This window comes from Struthio camelus, chromosome 2 (assembly GCF_040807025.1).
Source record: "Struthio camelus isolate bStrCam1 chromosome 2, bStrCam1.hap1, whole genome shotgun sequence".
Lineage (NCBI taxonomy): Eukaryota > Metazoa > Chordata > Aves > Struthioniformes > Struthionidae > Struthio > Struthio camelus.
Genome location: NC_090943.1, coordinates 113536726 through 113559417, shown reverse-complemented (window position 1 = coordinate 113559417; position 22692 = coordinate 113536726). Strand labels below are relative to the sequence as shown.

The 22692-nt window shown below is 38.5% G+C and overlaps 1 protein-coding gene across 2 annotated transcripts in view; it reads right to left on the bottom strand.

Annotated features, from left to right (window-relative positions):
• PTPN2 (protein tyrosine phosphatase non-receptor type 2) overlaps positions 1–22692 on the bottom strand; it is a 34476-nt gene extending 11784 nt beyond the window's left edge. The window contains exons 1-7 of one of the 2 annotated variants that reach the window (XM_068932122.1): positions 22285–22692; positions 18752–18842; positions 10720–10820; positions 10008–10106; positions 8639–8776; positions 1574–1783; positions 6–164 (exon numbers count right to left, since the gene is read on the bottom strand). In XM_068932122.1, coding sequence (XP_068788223.1) covers positions 6–164; positions 1574–1783; positions 8639–8776; positions 10008–10106; positions 10720–10820; positions 18752–18842; positions 22285–22353 — 867 coding nt within the window. In that variant the 5' untranslated portion in view covers positions 22354–22692. The remainder of the gene's footprint in view (positions 1–5; positions 165–1573; positions 1784–8638; positions 8777–10007; positions 10107–10719; positions 10821–18751; positions 18843–22284) is intronic. The other variant, XM_068932121.1, reaches the window with a different exon arrangement.

Below are 22692 nucleotides of genomic sequence, written 5' to 3'. Positions count from 1 at the left end.
TTTACCTGTATAGTTGAATCCCCCATTATAAATTTTGCACCTTCTATTACAGCCATATATGAAAATCTTAGTTGATCCGGAGTCTGAATAAGTCCCATTCGATATTTTCTCATATCCAATAATACTTTCTTAATATCTACAGAGAATGGGTCCTTTTTTTCCATCTGTAAAGAGATTTATGTTTAAAATCTCATAGCTATGGATAAATGAAGACCACACATGAACTAAGTCCTAGGTAAAAATGAATCATAAAATTCTAACTAAAAATTAATTTCTTCACATGTTGCTATTAATTATGTAAGAAAGTAACGTTTCAAACGGATTTCTAAATTGTTTTTTACAGAAGAAAAAGTGTAAAGCATTTAATGAAAGCTTATTATGAATAAATCCATAATCACATATTATCCAAATAAATCAATACCATATTAGTAAATCTTAAGAAACTTAGATAAGCTTGATTTTACTCAGGCATGTATTTATACTTCGAAATCAGAATCAGAACCATAAAACTATGGTAGTATTTCTTATTACTCCTGAATGGAACAGCAATTTGGAATGACTGAATATGGGAGAAGTTTCATTATTTAAAACAGAATCCTTAATCCTAACAATGTAAAACACTTTTCCCCATAAACTCAACACTGATTTTTTTTTTCCCCTCAGATCATGTATCTGCACTATTCGCACTTTAATTCTTGAATATTAAAGTATACTTGCATGAAAATATGTTTTTTTAGAATACAGAAAAAAGGAAAACTGAAGAACAGAAAATAAATTGAGAGGGCTTACCCAAAATACAAGATTACTGTTCCTTATAATTTAAATGAAATCTAACTTTACTTAGCCCTGTGCTGTACGTCTTGCTATTGGCAAAGCATAGCCAAAGAGAAAAGCTCCAGATTTTGTTAGTTACCGTTTAAAGTTTACCCAAATTATGAGCAGTTATAAATGGTTTAGTTCAGTGTTCAAGCAGAAACCCCACTCATTTATGGGGCACTGTAACTAGCTACCAAGTCCCACCTCCCAGGAGGGCTGCGCAGGTGCACAGCTAGGGGAATTCAGCCCCACACTCCATTACACATTGCAGGAGATCCATGGACATAACCAAGTTCTCATCCTAGGTCAGATACCAGTTTTCTGCAACCTCGAGACAAGGGGCCAGTCAGACCTGCTAGATAATTCATGCTTATGGGAAAGACTTATAGATTTAGTTGTCTAAATAAATATTCACAAGTCTAACTTTAAATGAGTATTTTAAAAATCTTGATCTTTTCAAATGACATCTTATATAAAAGAATGCTCTACTATTTCTTTCACAAGAAACTGAAATACTAGTACAGTACTTCGAGATGGATTTTTAAACCCATCTCAAGATTTGCATCATGAAAATTTAAATCATGAAAATATCAAAAACAAAAAACAAAACAGCACGATGCCTTAATTAAAATTTTCACAGATACGTCATTTACTTAAATACCTTTAAAGCATTCTGACCAAAAAGCCCACACAGGGGGTGAGAGAGGGGAAAAGAGCAGGAGGAAGAGAACGACAAAGACAACGACCAAGCACTTACCAGAACAAGACAAGTGTCTACTAACGAAAACGTGCCGGATCGCCCTATCCCTGCACTACAGTGAACTATTGCGGGTCCATGTTCAGGACTTAGTGAACCAGATTCTCTGACTTTAAACAAGAAGTTCAGGAATGATGCTGGGGATTCAGGAACTCCGAAGTCTGGCCACGTAGTATAATGAAAATGAAATATCATCCTGGACTCACCACTCTAGAAGTGAAAACAAATAAATAATGCAACCAGAAAGTACTTCTACTTTTGAATAGTTAGCACACATGTCCTCAATCCAAATGAACAGGTACTCTCTATTTTAAACCTTCCACTTAGACATAAACAGTTTAATAATTAGCTTCAAGTTCACACTGTTGGTAATTATCCAGTTCTTTCCCGTCAGATAGTTTTGCCTTTTGCCACTGTCACCACATACATTTTTTTTCTCCTCTTGAACTTCCAAGATTATACCTGGTTTGTTTTACTACCTCCCCCAAATGCTCCTTTTTTTCTATTAACACAGTTTAATGGCCGATAGTAATTACGAGACTGCTAGCATTGATAGGACTGAAAAAAAAAAAAAAACCTGTCAGCACTGTAAGCACTCGCCACTCTTGCTCAGAGCAAGTTTTAACCTCAAGAGGTACTGGCGTCTCATTAACACTGACCGCACCATGGACAGCGGCAATAAGACTTTTCCATAAAGCTTCCTACAAGGAAGGTCTGTAAGAACCCGTATTGCAGATTGCCTAACAGGACTTCTCCTGGAAATACTTATTCCTTATACGCAAGAAAAATGCTGAGACCAGGCACTGTTTTCTCCTTCTCTCCTAACATTGACCAACTAACTGCAAGTATTGTTGGCAGCGTGACTGTGACAGTGAAAGAGCACGCGTGTATCTGAAAAGCTTTGATCGCGGGTTTGGACCACATCTTTAGAGAATTCACTGCAGACCTGCTGTTAAATGCTACCCCTTGCCCCCTTCTTTTCTTGCTCTGTTGATTTTGAGACAACTTTACCACCGTTGTAGTTTAAGAATCTTAGAAAAGTTATTTTTAGTCTCCAATTCAGCTTGTTTTCCACATAGTTTTAAATCTACCTAAGTCTCCACAAAGTTGGAGCACAAGAAGATTTAAATTACCAATGCATTCCAGAACAGCTATCTTTCAGTAAGAATAAATTTATGAAATACAAATAAATTCTAGTGCTCAGCTCCTGCTCAGACTTTTCCAAGTTCCTATGAGGAACAACCTAGGAAACACCTCTGTGAAACTAAGATCATCCAGTTCATGGTTACCACGGTAACAAATTTATGCAAATTTATTTTGCCTTCAACGTCTGATACCACAAACACACAAATACTTTCACTGAAAACAGTGGATATTAAAGCTCAGTCAAGTCACTCTTTTTGGCTCAGAGCTAAACAAGGACAGCAGAATCCAGTCCTTCATATCTGGTAAATAAGACTAGGATACGATTACAAAGGGAACGTCTACCAAGGCTTCCTAAATTGTATAAATACCCTGAGATTTCCCTTTCTTATTTGTCTGATGCAGAAAAGTACAAAATAAAATTTGTGTTTTAGAATGAGATCTTCTTACTGGTATTTTCTACTCAGTTATTCAACTACTGAATTAACTCACTTAATCAACTGGAATACACTGTTTCGTTTTAAAATTATGAAGGAGATACTTTCTTTACAATTCTGTAAATTCCAGATTTCTTAAAAGGAATTTAACATTCTAAGCAATTTTGTCCATTTCTAAGAAAAATGACTTAGAAATTTACAAAGTTAAGAAAACTGAAGAGATGAGCTAGATGCACATACCAAGTAAAGACAAGTTGTTTTTTCTGAAGTTAGATGATACCCCCCCATCAACCAACACCCCTATCAACACTGACATCTCCCTCTCAAACTCTTAAATAGCATTCCAGATTAAAGCCTCTCTTATTCCTCAAGAGGAGAAAAATGGCACTTATCTATAGAAAACAAAGGTGCACATCTTTTCTGAATTCCAGACCATAATAAGCAGTAGTATCCTACTTAAAAAAAAAAAAAACACAACATTGTGCTTTAGGAATATACATATATATGTATAATATATACGCACACATACACACTCACCAGCCCACCACAGCATACCAACTCATTTCCCCACTTTCATCCCTTTCTCCCTTGCACAGCAATTTGGTAGATGATCTGTTTCTACTTTCTGTTCCAGCACATCGCCAAGTGTCACCCTGCTCATAGACTAAACTGAAAATAGGTATCTCTACAAGAAAGACAGAACACTGCTGTTGTGCATTTCATCCAGCTTTAACCCAGAATTACTCTTTTTCCTCCTCCTCGTACCGTTAAAAGGTTTAACCTAGATCTCCCTGATCCAAAGATTTTCCACCTCAGCTTATTTAACAATACCTATTGTGCTTCATCTTTAGGAGCCTCGTTCCAGAGCACCAGAACTGACTGGTCTTCTCTGAACTTGGAGCTTTTACTCGCACAGCCAAATCCTGTTTGACTATTTCAAACCTCCCACATTTTCTCTGTTAAACAGAGGAGCTCTTTCAAGTGGGTTCTTGGCAGTCAAGCTGTACAGCTGTAAGTACTGTCTTTATGGGAATGTCTTTACTACCCTTTTTTCAGAGACTCTCCCCTCCATTACTGAGCAATGTACCTACCCATGCTCTATTATTTACGTGAAAGTGATGCAAAACTACAGTCACAAAAGGTTTGGACTGCTAAAGATCCACAACTGCTGACTGACAGAAATTCAACTTTAGAAAAAATTATTTTTATTTTAAAATCATCGGGAAAGTAGATATTCTTTTAAAGAAAAAAGCTAGACTACAAGATTCAGCTAGGCTACGTACATTTTATATTTGTTATAGGCAAGAAGCATATTTTTACTTGGTAACTGACAACTAGTTTATTCGATGGTAATCACAACACATTCTTCCCAGGAGTTATTCCCTAAGATTAGCTACTAGGAATAAATAAAACCTGGAACAATCACCAGACAATATTTTAAAAAACAAACAAACAAAAAAAACTTCAACAAAGTAAGTCAAACGAAGGGCAAGTTTCAGAAAATACTAGGATAATCTTCCAGTAAATAAGCATCACAGCTAAAACTAATAAGCTCATGAAGTTAATCACCACACTGGACAGTTCTCCCCTGACTCTCGGCAACACTCACAGAGTAATCAAATTATGATCAAACCATAACCAATTGTCCAGGTCATAAGTATAGTATACCAGGTTTCAATAACTAGTACGCTTCCTGTAAGTCAATACAGTAGACGTTATAACCAGTAAATCTGTAAAACACTGACATACAAGTGAGTTCCCTTTTCCTCAGTTAGATAACAATATTTTTCCTAACTCTTCCGTCTGATTTCTGAGATCACAGGGAGAAAAATTAACTCCTTTTGCAATTTGTGAAAGAGAATAAGAAGGCCCCATAAATTTCAGAGCAAGTGTAAGCCATGTTCCAGAAGTTCCTTCACAGCACTGTAGCACTTATATACAAATATCTATAAAGAACTCTTTTTAAACTACAGAAGTTAAGATTCCACAAGAAACACCAGAGTATCACCTGCTATTAGAGTGCTCACTGCCACAAGCAGAACGTCTTCTCAATACATTTAAAATTTTGGACATTGGAAACTAACAGCAAATCAAATCTTATCTTCTTGAATCACCCTGACGTGTCCTGGCTCATCAACAGGGTCAGAAAGGGAGGCCCACAAAGCTGTCCTGTGCCACCTTGAAGAGATAGCAATGGCTGCAAGGAGGGATGGCTTATACCAAGTTGAGAGTACATTTTGCTAATGGGTTTTTCCAAACACTTGCTATTTGCAGAGTACTCTAGTTTCCATTCTGGGTTTATTAGTCAACAATAACGTATCAGATCACCAGTGTTACATCCAATCTAGATGGCCTCTTCTAGTCCTTTCTCCTCAGGAAAACGTTCTCTTTGCAAATCTCTTCTTCAGCTGCTTTACCCTTATTTCTGGGGACCCAGTCTGAGATACCTTCCCTAGGTTCCTCTACCAATTTCAGTCCTTTCTTCTGCTCCATTTCCTCCCTCAGTCCATCTCTGTTCTCCCTCCAATACGAATGCTCATTTACCCTCTGATAGGTTCCCTGAATTTCTCGGTACCAACCTAAATCCTTTTTATCTATCAGCGTTCATTATACAGTACTCTCCAGGTGAACCGCACTGCATCTTTCTCCATGCTACCTGGATTACAGGCCATAAATCACCGAAGGCACAGTAAATTCTCCTTTTGTAAATACTAGTACTTTCGCTTGCCACAAGGAAGCTAAAAGCAGTAGTAAATAATATGAAAAAAAACATTCAACTTAAGGAGGAAACTTCAAGAAGTTAGCTCTCAACATCTAACCATTCTCCCAGAACATGCTAACATTCACAAAACTGCAACTCCATCAAAGATGACGACTTTATAGATTTAATAAAGGTATTTTAGGTGTTCACGAGAGTCCACCTTCTCCCACACACTTGGGACCTTTGCTTCACATCACAGACATGCTATAGTTTCTCACACAAATGATTATTAATGTTTAACATGAGCAGAATATTTTTCCCTGTCCTTGTTTTGTGACACGGGCAAGGGTTTCCAGAAGCCTTCACAAATAGTATCCCTCAGTCTTTCCTCAAGGAAGGTTCTAAACCAGAACCACCGCAGCAAAAAGCAGGGAACAGCTTTCAGAAGAGCTGATAATTGAGAAATAGACATAAAATGATGGAGGATACACAATGAACCAGGGTGGAAAGGTAGCTTCAGATTTCTGTATTCTAAAATGCTTGTCAAGCAAAAAATAAGGAAGTTCCACAACATCATTAACAAGATAAAGCACATTCCAAAAGTCTTAAAATATTTTTAAAGATACTGATAAACATCACCTCCTCTCCAAAGTTTTATTGTACAACACTAGCCACAAAAGCAAAAATAAACATCTGAAACTGCCAGATGTCATGATGCAATCCTAAACAAAACAAACAAAAAACCCTCACCTGTACTTCTAACTTCTCTTAAAATACTATATATACATATATATGCACACATTATATATAGTCAGAGAGTTTTTTTCCATAGGTAAAAACCATCGAACAAGCAGCTTATTAGAATTCTTTGTACATATTTAGTTTGCTGATGTATTAGAACTGTTGCAGTAACAAAAACAATTTACTTGAAAGGATTTCTGAAGGGTTTTACTAAAGACAGTAATTCTAGTTGTCTTGTCATAGAAATACTAAGGTTTGTGAAGTGTTCTTGGAATTCAGAGCAGAAGCATTTGCCTGGGTCACCTTATATTGCACATGTGAGGTGGCTAAGCTTCTTACTACTCTTCCCCCACCAAATCCCCCTGTAGAATGACTCGTATAAACGTAGTTAAGCTGAAAGTTACTGTGAATATTCAATTCCCTCAAGTTTTATGGCATACTTATCAAATTCTTACAGATGGCTGCACTTAAACTTTGCAGTATTATTCTGGAAATTAAGTAAGCAAGTATGTTGTAGTTTTGTATTAAAAAAAATATTCTTTGAAGTTAATATTTGTGGAGCCTTATAGGAGAGCTGAGGAACTAAAAGAAAAATTCAATAAAATAAGGTTGCTAAGGATTTGCGAAAATGAGCTGCATGACATACAAGAATCTCTATACAGAAGTGATGAGCCTGCACTGCAAGTCCAAAGCAAACCCAGAAACTTAAATACTAAATAGCTTCAACCCAAAAAGGCAACTACGAGCAGCTGTGCTGTTCCTCATGTGATTTCTGCATTTTCCAGGAATGTCGGGCTTTAACATTAAGCTCAAACATCCACGCTTCATGAAAATTGCATCCTTTAAAAATAAGGAGTCTAAGATTAAGGAGCCTGATGTTAGACACAATTCCATAAAAAAGCCTTTCTGACAGTAAAGACGACTTGCCTCAGCTTTCCAACAAGGAGAGTTATTTTCTTCTTTAGCTACTAGCTTGTAAGCACTATTCCTTCTTTCTTTGCCTTTGCTGTTAATGAAGAATTCCTGTTCAGTTGTATGTTTAAGTCACTAGGACAGAACTCCATGAAGTTCTCTTCTTCTTACATTGATTAAACCGGGGAACAACATGCCAAATTTTATCACATTGATCTTCTGAGGTATGTTTCAAACTAATAAGCATTCTCTCAAAGTAGCGTTAATAGCTACTATAAATTCAAATAACATGGACCAAATATATCAAGGTTTAGTCAAATAAGTAAGATGCAAATGAGTATCTTCAAGCTTTCCTTTCCCAAATCCATTGACTTGATAACCTTGAATTAAACTTGCCATATCACCACTTTCAATATAAGGCAAGGTTTATAGGGAGAGAGAATATCTTACAAGACATAGCTGGAACAAACAGACAAGCTCTTCAATCTTGTCTTCAGCTCTGAAACAGAAGCAGCAAATTCCAACCCAAGATCAGGCCAGGAACATTTTTTTTTTGAGTTTAACTTCATTAAATTGTCAAAGTGCTTAATTTTTAAGAGAAAAGGACGGTTGGTCCTGTGGAACAAAAGGGGAAGTAAGGAAGAGGAGGTAAAGTTACCTATCTACAGGTGATAATTACCCCTCCTCCCCCCAAAAATAGTTAGCTAGACTGAAATTATGGGGAAAAACTAGAGTTCCATAAAAATAGTAATTGAGTCTAGTATTTGGAAGAGCTATAAATTTCAATTCCTAGATTCCTTCTTTTATGACACTTCTTACGGCTCCTCTTAGAATCATCACTATCATCAATTAATATTCAGCATGTTAAGATACTGCGTAATTGAAAATTGAAGTATAAAAAAATGCAGAAGCTGTTATCCTTTTTATTGTATAGATTAAAACAGACCTAACTCTTCTGCCTATCTGCCACATATACGCCTTCAACATTATCAGAATGTTGAAGCCAAACACCTTAAAATTTTCAGTGCAAAAGCTCAGTCAAACCTGCAGGGAGTTTGCTAAACACATCATCTACAACAATTTTCCCTTAAGCCCTGGACTAGGAGATATAGGGACAGAGAAAAAGCTTACGTTGATATTTTCTAATTGCAGTAGATGTACTGTATAATAGGATTTGATGTCTTCAGATACTAGCCTCACACAGAATCCTGTTTCTTTGAACATCATAACTTCCTCTTCTTTTGTTGGCCAATACTGCGCACACTTCACCTAAGTTATTTAAAAAACAAACAAACAAATCTGGTCAAGCATTCATTCTATCATCTTGGGCTTTGCATTAGCAACTTCTTAGAATCTGTTATACAATACCGTAAACTCACGTACATATTACCTCTTCCTAGCATGAGTAATTTTGAACGTCCATAATGCTCGCAACCAAGCTACTACAATTGTTTCAAGTACTATTACACATTCGAGCTGTATCTGCTTATGCTTGCTTTAATCTCAGGGCTAGCACTGTTCTGAGAGATACCTTAACCCTTTTTTGTCCCTCTCCTTCCACCTAGTTCTCTTCAATGGCCAGAGATCTCCACTGAGCTATTTCAACGTTTTCCCCCTTCCATTTCCCATGTACACACCTGCACATTTACAGAAGTTATGTAACACACTGCGCCAAAATTCCTAAGACTAAATATTGTTTTGTTGCAGAAGTTTTGCCTAACGCTGGAGGATTCTAGTAAAACTAAAGAATGAACTAACAAAGCAATGCAAAACTGTCCCTCTTCCTTTATTTTTCTTGCCCCGCCCTCCAACTTTACACAACAGGTTTTTTTCAAGGATTAAAAAAAAAAAAAAAAGTGACTTTTTTATGGACTGGTCGAATCTTTTTGCTGATAAAACTACTCTGGAAAAAAAAAAAATAATACATATATTTGTAGCTAAAATCCACAGTGGCTTTAGGCAGATTAGCAAAAAACTACATCATCTCAAGAGATTAGTATATCCTTCATATATATCACTAGTCGTAAAGAATGAAAAATAATTAGGCCTGTTTGACAGTTGGTGGCAGCAGCATGGCTCCATCGTTACCAACAGTTAAGATCACTACATAAACAAAAATACTGCTCTGTTAGACTTAGAAGAAATACGCTAAAGAAACTTGAAATAAAATTTATTTTCCCACCTTCTGTTTTATCCTAGAGAATCATACACTAGCTTCTACTCAATTGTACTTCTGCCTCCACACCCTCCTTTCCCGAAACGTTCATCTTTCTGAACATACGATAAGCATACGCTGTTTATACTGAACTGAATTCTATGTCTTAGCTTCATCACTTTGTTTAATGTTACATTAAATACACACAAAAACTATGCTATACACCTGTGAAAAAGTCTGTTAATTCTTTTAACATACCAGTCAAACACGGCTGAACAGCGTTAAACAGCATTAAAGTTATGTGGCTTACTGTACGACTTATGTTAAGTGCCTAATATTACTTACCGATTCTTTTTCAACAATTCTGTTCAGCATGACAACTGCTTTGGTTTTCTGTTGCCATACCATTAGCCAAAAATGACAACACGTATTAGGTAGTGGACCCTGTGTAGTAAAGAAAAAAATGGGTGGGAAACGTACAGGCAAAGCAGTGTTTGAACACAGTTAATGTTTTATTGTGTGAAACGGGAAAAAGTCCTCCTCTGAGAAGCTTAAACAAACTATTAACAGAATGATATACATGATAGGCAAGAAAATAACTATACTGGTCATTCAAGTACATCAAGCTCATACAGAAAGCAGTAAGAATTCAGGGAAGGGACACTTTAGTTTGGACTCTGGCACTATCATGCAGTTAGAAGATATTATAGGCACGCACAAGAGAAACAAGATGAAATAAGATGTAAAAGTATAGTTGCAGTGCATTTCCAGAAGAGATGAAGAAAATAAATATTTGAAAAGCTTTATACACAGTAAACTATACATAACGAAGTGTTCCCTGTAGCTTTTTCTTAAAACATGAAATAATGCATTTGCAACTTGATCAAACTCAAGACGTGCAAACCACAAGACAAGGAATGTATAAATTACATATAAAGTCTCTACATAACACGTATGCATACACATATGTTTATATAACATATACATTACCACTGTACCAACCCTCCCCAGTAATATTCTTAATCCTTGTAATAACTTACTATCTAGAACTACTTACTTGCGTTAAAATATAATATCTCTGAGCCTCTTCTATGACCACTAGGCTGGCATTAATATAGTCATTTTCCGTGTTCTGCAGTTTTACGCGACTATGATCATCTGAAATTAAAACAAAGTTAAAAAATTAAAGATCTATCCATCTTGATGAATAGTCTCTCACAGGCAAGCAATTAGCAAATGAAATTCTTCAACTAATACATGGAAGTAAGAACCAAATGGCAAACTGCAAAAACACGTGAAGCTAATTTCTCACATAGTTTTGATAGCTGTGCTTGGCTCATTTTCCTCACAACACTTCATTAATAGCTCTATTAATAAATCTCTAATAGAAGCTGCTCAGAAAACTGGAATACTGTTTTTTACCTTAAAAAATAACCTACCAAAATAAAACAACCCACACATATACTAAAAGCAGCTCACCACTATCCCTCAACAGTTGCATTTCCTTAACGCAACACCACTACAACCCACAAAAGGCAGCATTCTGTCCTATGACACCAGATCACTTCACTGCTTGCTTTTTTTTTTTTTTCCTTCAAGTTGAGAATTCCAAGATTTTTTGTGAACTGAAATTTCACAGGTTGAGGTAGAATCACGCTAAACTGTCTGAGCTAAAATTCTGGAGAATTTATGTGATATTCACCATAATTCAAGCAGAGCTTTGATCAACTTATTTTTTCCAACTAATGTATTGTTTAACCCAATACAGGTTTAAATAGGCCAAATAAGTGGCACATGCAAAAATGTACCTATTTAATAGATCTTCCAATTAAATGAAGTATAAATTAATTATACAGTTTCTGTCTCTTGTGACTACATGGGCAAAACAGAAAATGCCCATATTTTGACAGAGGCACGCAGTCAAAGGACTTCATTTAAAACTATAACATCAATATGAGAAAGATTAGGATAATCTCCTACTACAATGCTGCATTAAAACAAACAAACAAACCCACTGTAGCTGTTTTTAGAACTTTTTCATGATTTGCCAACCTCTCGGAGGCTTTTAAGTAATCAGACTTGTTCACAGTAAAGTAACCCTTCTTCAGCCATTCATTAGAACAGTATTAAACAAACAGGAGTTTTAGTTTAAAGTTGTGTACATAACCGCGTGCCAGGAACTGAGGTCCAACAGACTGAGAACCCCTGAAGCTCAACTGCCCCGACAGACTATTTATAAGAAGAGTAAATAACAAGTAGCAAACTGACATCACTTTAAGAGACTTCAACACATTTCAGGAAGAGACAGATTTCATTAAAGAAGTGACAGTGGTAAGCATGAATCAAGCTGCAGTGCCTGTTTTTAGACCTACATTCACCTGGTCTAGCCCACAGAACTCATCGAGGGCACAGCCTGAAGTCACATCTGCTGCTAAAGCACGTCAGCCTACTTTTCCCTCCGCCACCATATCCAGACTCGACAAAGACAAAATTCATTTTGACAAATATCTGTAAGTTTGGGATAATGACTATAAGTTATCACATTCAGTGCAGCTGTGATAGCTGAACTGAGATTAAATCCCTACACTGCAGCCAATCTATATAGCGCAAGGCTTATCTAAGGAAAAATCCATGAAAATGACTCCACGTGGGCAGAGTGCTAACCGGAATCAGAAAATTACTAAAGTTACTGAGTTATACTCTTAGCATTGCTCATATTATTTTACAAATATTTTTCAAACTTTTGGAAACCAGGAAAAGCCTGCTTACTATGTCTTGATCTGCTTTTATACGCTACCCTAGTTACCTGCTACTGGCAACTGTCAGACACCAGACTATAAACGGAACCTTTGTAAGGCCCAGAATAACTTTTCTCTATTACTTTATCATCAATGGACAACCTTTAATCTCTTAAGCATATGCTTCTCTTGCTGAATTCAAGGGAGTAAGTCCACAGTAAAATACTTTCTTCTTTTCTGGAAAGATTATGATCTGGGATTGTCACTCTGCCTCCTTTAGCCGCCAGCTTTTACATGCAGTCGCATACAAACCTGTAGAGAACAGGAGTATGCCAAGAAAACTTTAATACAAAAGTGCAAGAAAGTTACTCATTTAGTCTCTGTTTTCATTAGCATTCCAGCTGTAAGTCAACACCACTGCGATTCTCAGGAGTCTTAAAACAATTTATGATACATCTGTATAAAGAAAAAATATTATCAAAGCCAAGCCACAGTAGATTTAAGACACATATATGTCAAAGTAAAATACATCTCCTTGCATTATTTTGTGTGGAAATGAAAGCGTTACTTTTCCCTTTCATGTTTTATCTGAAATGTTTCTACTGGAGAGAAACCAAGACCTTTGTAAATATTACATGTCATTCGCCAACAGGAAAAACTTAAGATCTTGTTATAGTAAATCACACATACCGGTACTAGCGTTCTCGGAAAGATGACGTCAGCAAGCACTGTTAACAGTTTAATCACCCAGCAGCAGCTGCTGTATTGCTGCCAGCAGGCGATAACTACCAAGGCCTTAATGAGGTTTTACACTATAATGCTTACACACATTTTAAGCCTTATTTTCTCCTTAAGTTCTGCTTTGTAAACATTACGAATCGAATTCTAAAACTGCCCCCACCAAATTCTTTTAGCAACTAATTGTATGCACGGGCACCCCCTGCCTCCCCAAACAGAGATGATGCTGCAAACACACTGGCATACGCTCCAGGGGACAAAGAAAGCCACTAGAATTTATCGACTCTCCTTCTTTCAAAGGAAAAGGTTCCTAGAGGACAAAACGACCTAGAAACCTCATTCAAGCCCTGGCTTGCTCTTCTGAATTAAATGAAGCCAGCCAACTTTTGACAGTGAGTTTAGCTGGAACACGTTTCCCCGCATGTAAATCATTTCCAATTATAAAGTACTTCAGATTTATATGAATGATAAACAGGTCTTTAAGATTAGATTTAAGATATATCTTAAATGTTACCATACTCAAGGCACCTAAAATATAGCACTCATTATCTGAAGTGCCAATTCCCCTTTTTCAACAAATTAGGCAGCCTGAAAAGGAAGTGGAAACCTTAAAAACGCTTTTCATTCTGGCTCCTGCATTAAGAAAACTACCCCAGAACCACCATGTCTGATACAAACTCTTCTATTGCCCACTACAGGTGAAACTCTGTCCCATTGACAAGACTCCGTGTTTCAAATAGGGCCCAAATTTCACATTTCGCATCAGTTTGCCCTTCCTGCTAGACAAAAAAATGACATATCCAATCAAGATCGAGATGGGAAGTGTTTGGCATTTTACATGACACAGTTAGTTCTTGCAGCTGGTTACCAGGAAAGGGTTTTATTTGAAAACAATTACATTTCCAGAAGTGAAACCAGTGCACAACTTAAAAGTGATCTTTTATCTGAGAGATGTCTCTTGCTCCCCAAATATGGGGCTCTTAACAACAAGAGGGTGAAATGCTACTTGGCAGATTAAAGAAAGTCATAAATAAAACATGCATCCATAAGCCATCCCAGTGACTAAGTCTGACCTTTCTCCTCCTAAGAGGAACCCCCTTCATTTCATTAATCTAAATCTAGCCTACCCTAGCTGCTAAATTATCCAAGTTTACAATACACTGTCATTGGACCTCCAACCTCAGGTTTCAGAGCCAGCCTAAGGCAAAGGAAAAGGGAAGTGACTTTCCCCCATCCTGCCACTGGTTGTACTCAATGAATGCCATACCGACATATCAATTAAGTCCTTGCTCATAACCGAAATTTACTCATACTGAAATATACACATCACTAGTGCACAGGATCCTTATACTTTTAAGCATGACTGTGAAAAAAACTTAACATACTAAGACAAAATTTAGACCACTACATGCTAGAAGATTTTCCTCTTTCCCCAACTACGAAAGATCTCCAAAAGCAGCAAGCTGAGCTTTTTTTATACCATGCTTCTGGTAAGCTCTCAATAAAATATTTTACAGAATCATTAAAGTCATGGAACACCATCAATTTCAATTTCTAATATGGACAGCAATAAAAAACACAGTACGCGTATTTTGGACAGAACATCTCTCCATTCTCAGCATATGCAGACTGAAAGGGAACATTTTTGTGTTAACAATTAGTCAGTGTTAAGTGTAAAACTGTCCACACCAGCTCCAACTCCACTGCCTGTAAAGCACAATACTTTTCACATTCCTCTCTCCCTGGCATATAGTGTATGACAACCGTAAGCCTATGGTTTAGAAGTCCAGCACAAAGACTACTCGTGGCTACAGGAAGAAAACAAGAGAAATCACTACTTCTCAAGATCTTCCAACAGCAACATGATTTATTAGGTGAAAATGTTCAGCTGAACAAAAAAAAAAAAAAAAGGGCCACACACTCTATTACAGAGGAAGGCTAAAGAACGCAATTCACATGCATCTCCTTCCCATACACCCTGCCCCCGACAAAAGCAAGGACATAAATTTCTTTCAATTTTGCAAAGGGAATTTCCCTCCTGCCCCTAAATCTGGGAACAGTCAGCTGACTAAAGATCTCTAAAAGTGTTTACAGTCAACCTGAGACACTAGACTAAAAATCATATTACAGAGCAACTATCCAGTGACTCCGATATCAACCAAGGATAAGATGTAGAAGGAAATTCATGACAGAAATCTATAGAGTTTCATTAAAGGTATCAATAAAGAGTGATGGCCTCAAAAGTTATTTTCCTCTTAACAATGTTTTCTGAGAAATGGTTTCATCTGTCAGGAAATGACTGGCTCTCAAACCAAACCTATTTCAGATTAACTTCCTGTTTCAATACTACTACATAGCCAAGATATTCTTCTCCCTATTCTAGATTAATATCAAACTACAAGAGTACTATCTTTGCCTAGGCAATAACTATTAAGGGCTTTTACCCCACCAAACTTCTCCCCTCCCCCATGCTCTTTTGCCAACAAAACCGGACACTAATAAAAACAGTTATGACACTGCAGACAATGTGAAACTCAATCAATTGCAATGGCCAAAGATGTTTAGCCTTATATAGCCAATAGAAAGCATCTTTTACCTAGAAATGTAAGAGCTATAAATTGGTTTCAATGTTTGTTTCCTAGCTGATACAGCTGAAACAGGACAAAACAGCAAAGACCACAGAGGGCAAAGCCAAGAAAAAAAAAAAATCTTTTTTTTTCCCCCTGCACTGTAGTCAAGATCTTTTCCACAAGACAAAATAATTTTTTGCATTTCCTCTTACAGCCACGTCATCTCAGATTTCAGGCTGGCTTGGCTGCTATTTAGTCTAACAAATCATTTTATTTCTCCATGACAGTGGTAAAACACTTGTATCAAGTTGTTTCTTATGTCTTCTAATACGCCTTTTTAAATAGCTAGAACCTAGAAGTTTTAACTATCAATCATTTTTTAACCCTTAAACCAGAACATTTGCTTCTTTTAAGTAATTCTGAAGGTCTTTTAAGTATCAAACGTGATTACTATCACCAGTATTTCATTTAAACACTGTTAAATAGCCATTACATTTGGAAAGTCAAGGACTGAAAAGTTACACTGTTAGACTCATATTTCTGCAATGCCAGTTCCTTGCATATATGCACCATGATTTGATGTGTTCACCACAATGACTAAATTGCAGAGCTTTTACCCTAGTTGCTCTGGAATTTATGCACCACTATCTTGGAATGCACCACTTATGCACCACTATTTATTAAATATTCCCTTCCAGGTGTCTTTCTCCTCTCAACTCCTATCATTACAGAAACAATTATGAATCATACTTGCTAACACACAGTTGTGAAATTCAATAGTAATTATTTCAAAGATGCGTTTTGCTCTTTTCTCCTCATACAGCCTTGTTCCTAGTAACTTAGCTTTGCAAGGCTACCTTGGTGACCCAGTTCAAACCTTCTTCTCTTTCACACGTGCCAAAAACTGAAGAATGAAGTACTGACGAATACTTCATAAAGCTCATCATCTTAGGTCAGACATCACGCTATTCTTCAAGTCAACTAGCATGCAATAACTTCAATCCGTTTTTAAACCGAGCTACCACTTCAAGAGTAGATTTCAGTTAACTGTCTCCCTGCTATTGTACAGGACCGAGGGATTAACAAGACGACGCGATTAACTCCCTCCTGGCTAAACTAGTGTTTCAGAAGCAGGCTCTGCCATGACAGATGGGGGGGAAGGTAACTGGATACAGCCTTCAGTACTGTGAAAAGCATTCCATGATCAAGAGAAATTTGACTTCCAAAAAACTACAGAAAATTAATGCAATTCACACCTCTAACATATCATTGCAGGTATTATTAGAGGCTATCTAAAAAAAAAAATAGGTTTCAAAGCTTCTTAAAAAACAAAGGCAAATGGTAAAGACTTAAAATGTAAACTGTCGTTCTCTTTGTAGTTGTGCTTCACGCAACAACTTCACGCGCAGGATAAAAAGTGAGTACATGAATACAAATTCTGCCATGGAAATTGTATAGGATATCGGACCCAGGAATTGGAAACGGGTCTCACGGGTTGCAGTTCAGTTTCTTACCTTCTTTTCTACAACCCTTTGTCTCAATTTAGGTATGAAAACGGATCACGTTGCATTCACTTTCTGTAACTAGATCACAGGTAAGAAGCTAACTCTGTGCTGTAACCACAAGCCTGAGGCACCGAAGTACTGCCACACAGATCAGTTAAGGTCCAGAATAAGCCTACCTACCTTTGCTGAGCGCGGAGCTCAAGTTAATAAGCCCTGACTACTTTGAGTTATCTCCTTCATAGATGCACACTTCTTAAATTGGACTGTATAGGGGAATGTCATGCAGATTCTGCACAGAGATCAGTTACATCAGAGTGCAATATTTAGACTCAGCATTAAGCCTGACTGGATCCATTTGCTGCAACTGCACGGTGCAAGTCAGCACTCTAACAGCAGCCTAGTAGGCAGCATGCAGCGCTGCATCCGACCAGTATGACTCAGTTTGAATCCCTTCAGTGTAATTTTGAGAAGTTATGCACATGCTGGTACCACAACTTTCAACTGAAAATACGGAGTTCAGCATTTCTCCAAACCTTACCGAAGGTACTTCAGAATAGGCGCTCAAACAAACAGAAAGCCCCAACACGCCAGCAACCTTTCAAGAGTTCCAGCTCAAACAGCAACAGAGCTTTTAAGTCTTTCCTACTCTGGGAAATTCAATATTAAAGGATACATAAGTGTTTAACCTGTCCTGATTTCAGTATTTTGTAGAAAAGTTAAGGCTATTCTCAGTTTTTTTTTCTTAGTTCTTTTGAAAGCGATTTATGATAGCTTTCTCCAGCTATGACTGCATACAGGTAACCTTTTGCTTGAGCTGTCTGTATGAAGATTTTGGAGTATAGTTGCTAAAGTAGATTCAGTTGAAAAAAAGTCCACAACACTTCCAGCACCAAAGGATTTTGTAAAAACAGCTGTCTCCACCTGACGTGGTGGACCCTTACATTATAACGGCCATTTTACGGTAGTTGGTAAAACATAAAGCGCTATATACACCACTATGTACTTGCACTGAGAAAACTATAGAACAATTTTACACATACATTTCTTCAGAACAGACAAAGTCTCAAGTAGCTTTCAAAGCGCCAGTAGAAGTTCAGTGATGTTTCTCCACACAATCCTATTCCGTAAGTGTACAGAATTGCCCAAGCAGCCCTGAAGGAAATTGAACTAGTCATGGCTTATTAATTTAAACTCCGTGGTCAGCAGCTGCTGGTATCTTCATTTTTTAAGATAGATGAGGCAAAACTACCCCAAATAATTTCCCTGTGATAAAAAACACCTTCCAAACAGCCTTCACTTGGCAGTTCACATTTACCTATATACTTACAACTATAATTTACAGTCATTTCTAATTCAATCAATCAATACAATGGGTTTAAACTGTAGATTTTTCTCCCTTCTATTACACATATTCTGTTATGAAAAACACAGCTATCAAAGGGCAATTACCTACAGAACTAAGTAAAACGTAAAACCATGATGTATTAGCTATGGCATTTAAAAGTGAGCAGGGTAAGCAAAAACAAAAGAAAACTTACATGGACTAACATCTCTGTATCTGTTTCGATTTCTGTTTTCTGGGTATTTTGCAACTCTATGAGGGTAGTCACTGGATTTATGTCGAATTTCCTTTAAAAGATAAAAATTCAGTTTAGTTATAATCAGTAAGCAGATTAAGGCTAGCATTCTAAAAATCCTATGCAAGACTCTTAAGCTTATTAATTATTAATATTTTAAAACCAGTCTTTATTACAGCATATGTTACTTTCACTCAGAAAACCTGTGCCTCATTCTTGGCTAAGCTGTTGCCATTTCTACACCTGGCTACCACCACAAAACTAACATAAGCACAATTTGGTAAGCAACTGATATAGCAGAAACAAAGGGAACATCAGGTGTTTGTTACGCTTACAGTTTACCTCAGACTTACATGTTCTCTCCCATGGCAATATGAGAGCTGGAAAAACTAACAACAGTATACCGATAGCTCCTCTACACCAATTGGCAGCATAAATCCGCACAAAAATAATTGAATTAGTCAATGACTTCAGGGCTGCTGTAGCAACCACAAGACTATTGTAGGTGGTTTGATGGTTCAGGCCATACAGCTGTAGTTCATACATGACGAAGTAATTCTAAACTCACAGCTGTCAATCTACATCAATATGAGGTCACAGCCTACTTTGCTCCCTGGCATTAATGCAAATCTTTTGATAATCTGCCCTTGGAAGGCATTCAAACATACAGATTTGCACACCATTTTAAGGAGTAATACTATTCATATATTCTGAACAATGAGTTTTATTAATCTTTTGCCCCTAATGGAAGCAGAGTATCTTTTCCAGAACTTCACCTTCATGTAGCACTAAGACGTACCGATTTATCTACTGTAGGCAACTGAAAACTCAACTACGGTGCTATTGACAAACAGCTTCCAGTGAATCTAACTGTGCCTTTATATTCTATACTGATGCCATCTCAGAAGATTTGTTGTAAAATATAGAATTAAAAATGTTTTGTTTTGAATTCTCCTTCTGTTTTCAGATGTTGCTACTACATGCAATCACCGTGTACTAAAGGGTATTTGAACTTCCCTTTACAACTAAGCATTCCTTGGTCTTCTCTGTATGTCCCCACTACCACAAACAAGGTCTTCTCAAACTTCTGAAATAGCCCTCTGCATACTCTCAGACAATGAACACAAACAAAAAGGTCTTTAACAGAAATCTAATATACACAAGGACTCTCCATCTATTAATGTTTATTGTGTGATGTTACTTTAAATGCAGCAACAGTCTGTAAAGACCCTAACCCACAACATGGAGCAGCAGCAACCAAGCACCAATTCTTTGAATATTTGTATAAAAAAAAAAATCACTTGATTACATGATTAAATCTTTATTTTGATACAGTACATTGCAGCTTGTCTTCTTCTCTAGTTCAAACATCTTACAAGCTTTGGGAGCAACCACACGCATGGTCAACAAGTGCATCTGTTAAGCATTCACTACAGAGCTCTCAAAAACGTAAATTTTATATTGTTCCATAAAAGGGTGCGACGTATTTTGTTTGTAAATACATCAAATCTGTTAGCGTGCACAGAGGATGTTGTAATTTGGTCATGAGACATCGGACCAGTTAAAAACACTACCACAGCAATGGGGGTGGGGGAGAGGAGGGACTTTGCTCAAGAGAAGTGAACCTAAGGAAGACTAGCCTCTAAAATCAGTTTCCCTTCATATGATGCAGTCTTCACAAATTGGAGAGACAAATCAAATACAAGGTGTAATGGAAGGCATGTTACACAAGAAAAACTTGCATAGAAAAGATAAATGGGGGAAAGAGTTACTTATTCAGTCCTTAATTCAGACTGGACAGAAGCTCCAGGAGTTAGCACAAACACTCCAAGCTTTTAAAAAAAAAATTTACCCTAAGTCTTGTCAAATACATGGAAATGAACAGCAAATATACAGAGCTGGTATCAACAGAAAGAGCAAAAAAAAAACCTAACAACCTTTTTTTTCCTTCAGAACTTTTCTTCAAAGAAAATTATACCTCTAATCACAAATACGTACGCATCCTATACAACACTGCCATAGGAAAAAAAACATACCATAGGAAAATTCAGGGTAAAAACAAGTAGTGGGTGATTAGATTATTTTCTGTGAATTTGTGCTACGTAAGAATAGCATTTCCTTTTTTCGCTTTAACAAATCTGTAGTCTCTGGTTTTAATATAAAACATTTACATATTGAAGTATGAAGTATTTCTAGTATATTGAAAAATTCCTGAGTTTGCAGGCCTATAAAATCAGGAAGTGGTAAAATTTTAATATAAAAATCTTTATTCAAGGAAACTGTACAACACAGCTGTAAGTAAAACTAGGAAAATCCATAAACAAAGTTCTGCAGAGCTTAAATTACAATTTCCTCTTGCGTTTACTTCCCCAAAGGTAATTGAATAATATTAATATGCCTTGAGAAAGCTAAATTAGCTTTCTTATTATGTCTGGTATATCCAGACATAATATGCAAGCACATTTTCACCTCACGAAAAATACTATTTGCAGAATTCTTCCCATAGTTTTATCACAACAATTTCACACGTTTTTTCCTTATTATCCCTTGTTAAATTCAAACCACTGTTCCGTTCCATAGCCTAGAAATAACGTGTTTGAAATATGCATACATATAAATCAAATACACTGAAGATTTAACAGAGACAAAGCCCAACTTGGAAGTTAACGAAGAGAACCTTCGTTTTGGGTCGTTTTCCCTCAGTTGTGAGAGAACACTGTAAAATACACATTGGCTCAAATAACTGCAGTAGCATAACAGTACTTAGGAACTAATTTTAGACCACGGACTCAAAGCATATCATTGCGGCCACTGTTAATCAGCGCTGTTTCTGGGGAGACAGAGCAAGCAGCTTAGCTCCTGCGCAACGATCGCCCTGCTCCTGCTCCCGCCCCGGGGATGCTAAGGCAGCCGTGACAGGAGGGGCGACGTGCACTGAGACGGCAGCTGAGGAGCCACTTCGCAGGCACTAGCCGGAGGAGCGGCGAACCGAGGGGCGAAGACAAGCGTTGGCTTGGATCGAAATGATCAGATATAGCTTTCCACCCAGCCTGGAGAGCGTGGGGGAAGCACCCGCAGCTCGGTCAACTCCCCGCTTTTTGTCAGCCGCCGCTGCCCCTTCCCTTCCCTTCCCTGCCCCGCCGCGGACGGGCCGCCGCCGCGCATGAGCAGCGCACCCCCCCCCCCCGCACGCCGCGCCGTGCGCATGCGCATCGGCAACCCCTGCCACACAGCACATGCGCTATCCCCGTCCGCACCCCCTCCCGAGAGGAGGGGAGGGGGAAGGGGGGGAAAAAAAAAAAAAAAAAAGCACCCTCGGAGCATGCGCGCTGCCTGCCCGCAGTTTCGCTGCGCGCACCTGAAAGCGAGTCGTGGCCCAGCGACTTCCGCTCCCCGCGGAGGCAGCTCATGCCGGCAACGGACGCCGCCGGCTCGCGGCCCATCTCCTCACCCTCTCCCTTTCTCCCCTCCGGCCGGCGCCGCCCTTCGCTCACCAAATAACGCGCCTGCCAGTCGTTAGTGGCATCGATCTCCTGGAACTCCTGCTCGATGACGGCGGACATGGCGGCGGTGGCGGCCGGAGCGCGAGTGGCCGCTGGCGGCCGACAGGCTCATACCCCCTCGCGCGCCGCCCAGCCCACGGGAGCGGCCAGCGCGCTGCTCTCCGCCTCGCCGCGCGCGCACATACGCTCGCAACGGGACCCGCTGCTGGTGGTGGTGGTGCCGCCGCCGCCGCCAGGCGCATGCGCGCCCCGCGCCTCCGCCTACCGGGCCACGCCCTCCCGGAGGGCGGGGAAAGCACCTGGGGTGACGTCACGGGGCGGGGGCACGGAGGGGCGGGCGGGGGCGCGCAGGTGGTAGCTGTTGGGCGGTGCCCTAACGGTTCCGGCGCGGCCTCGCCC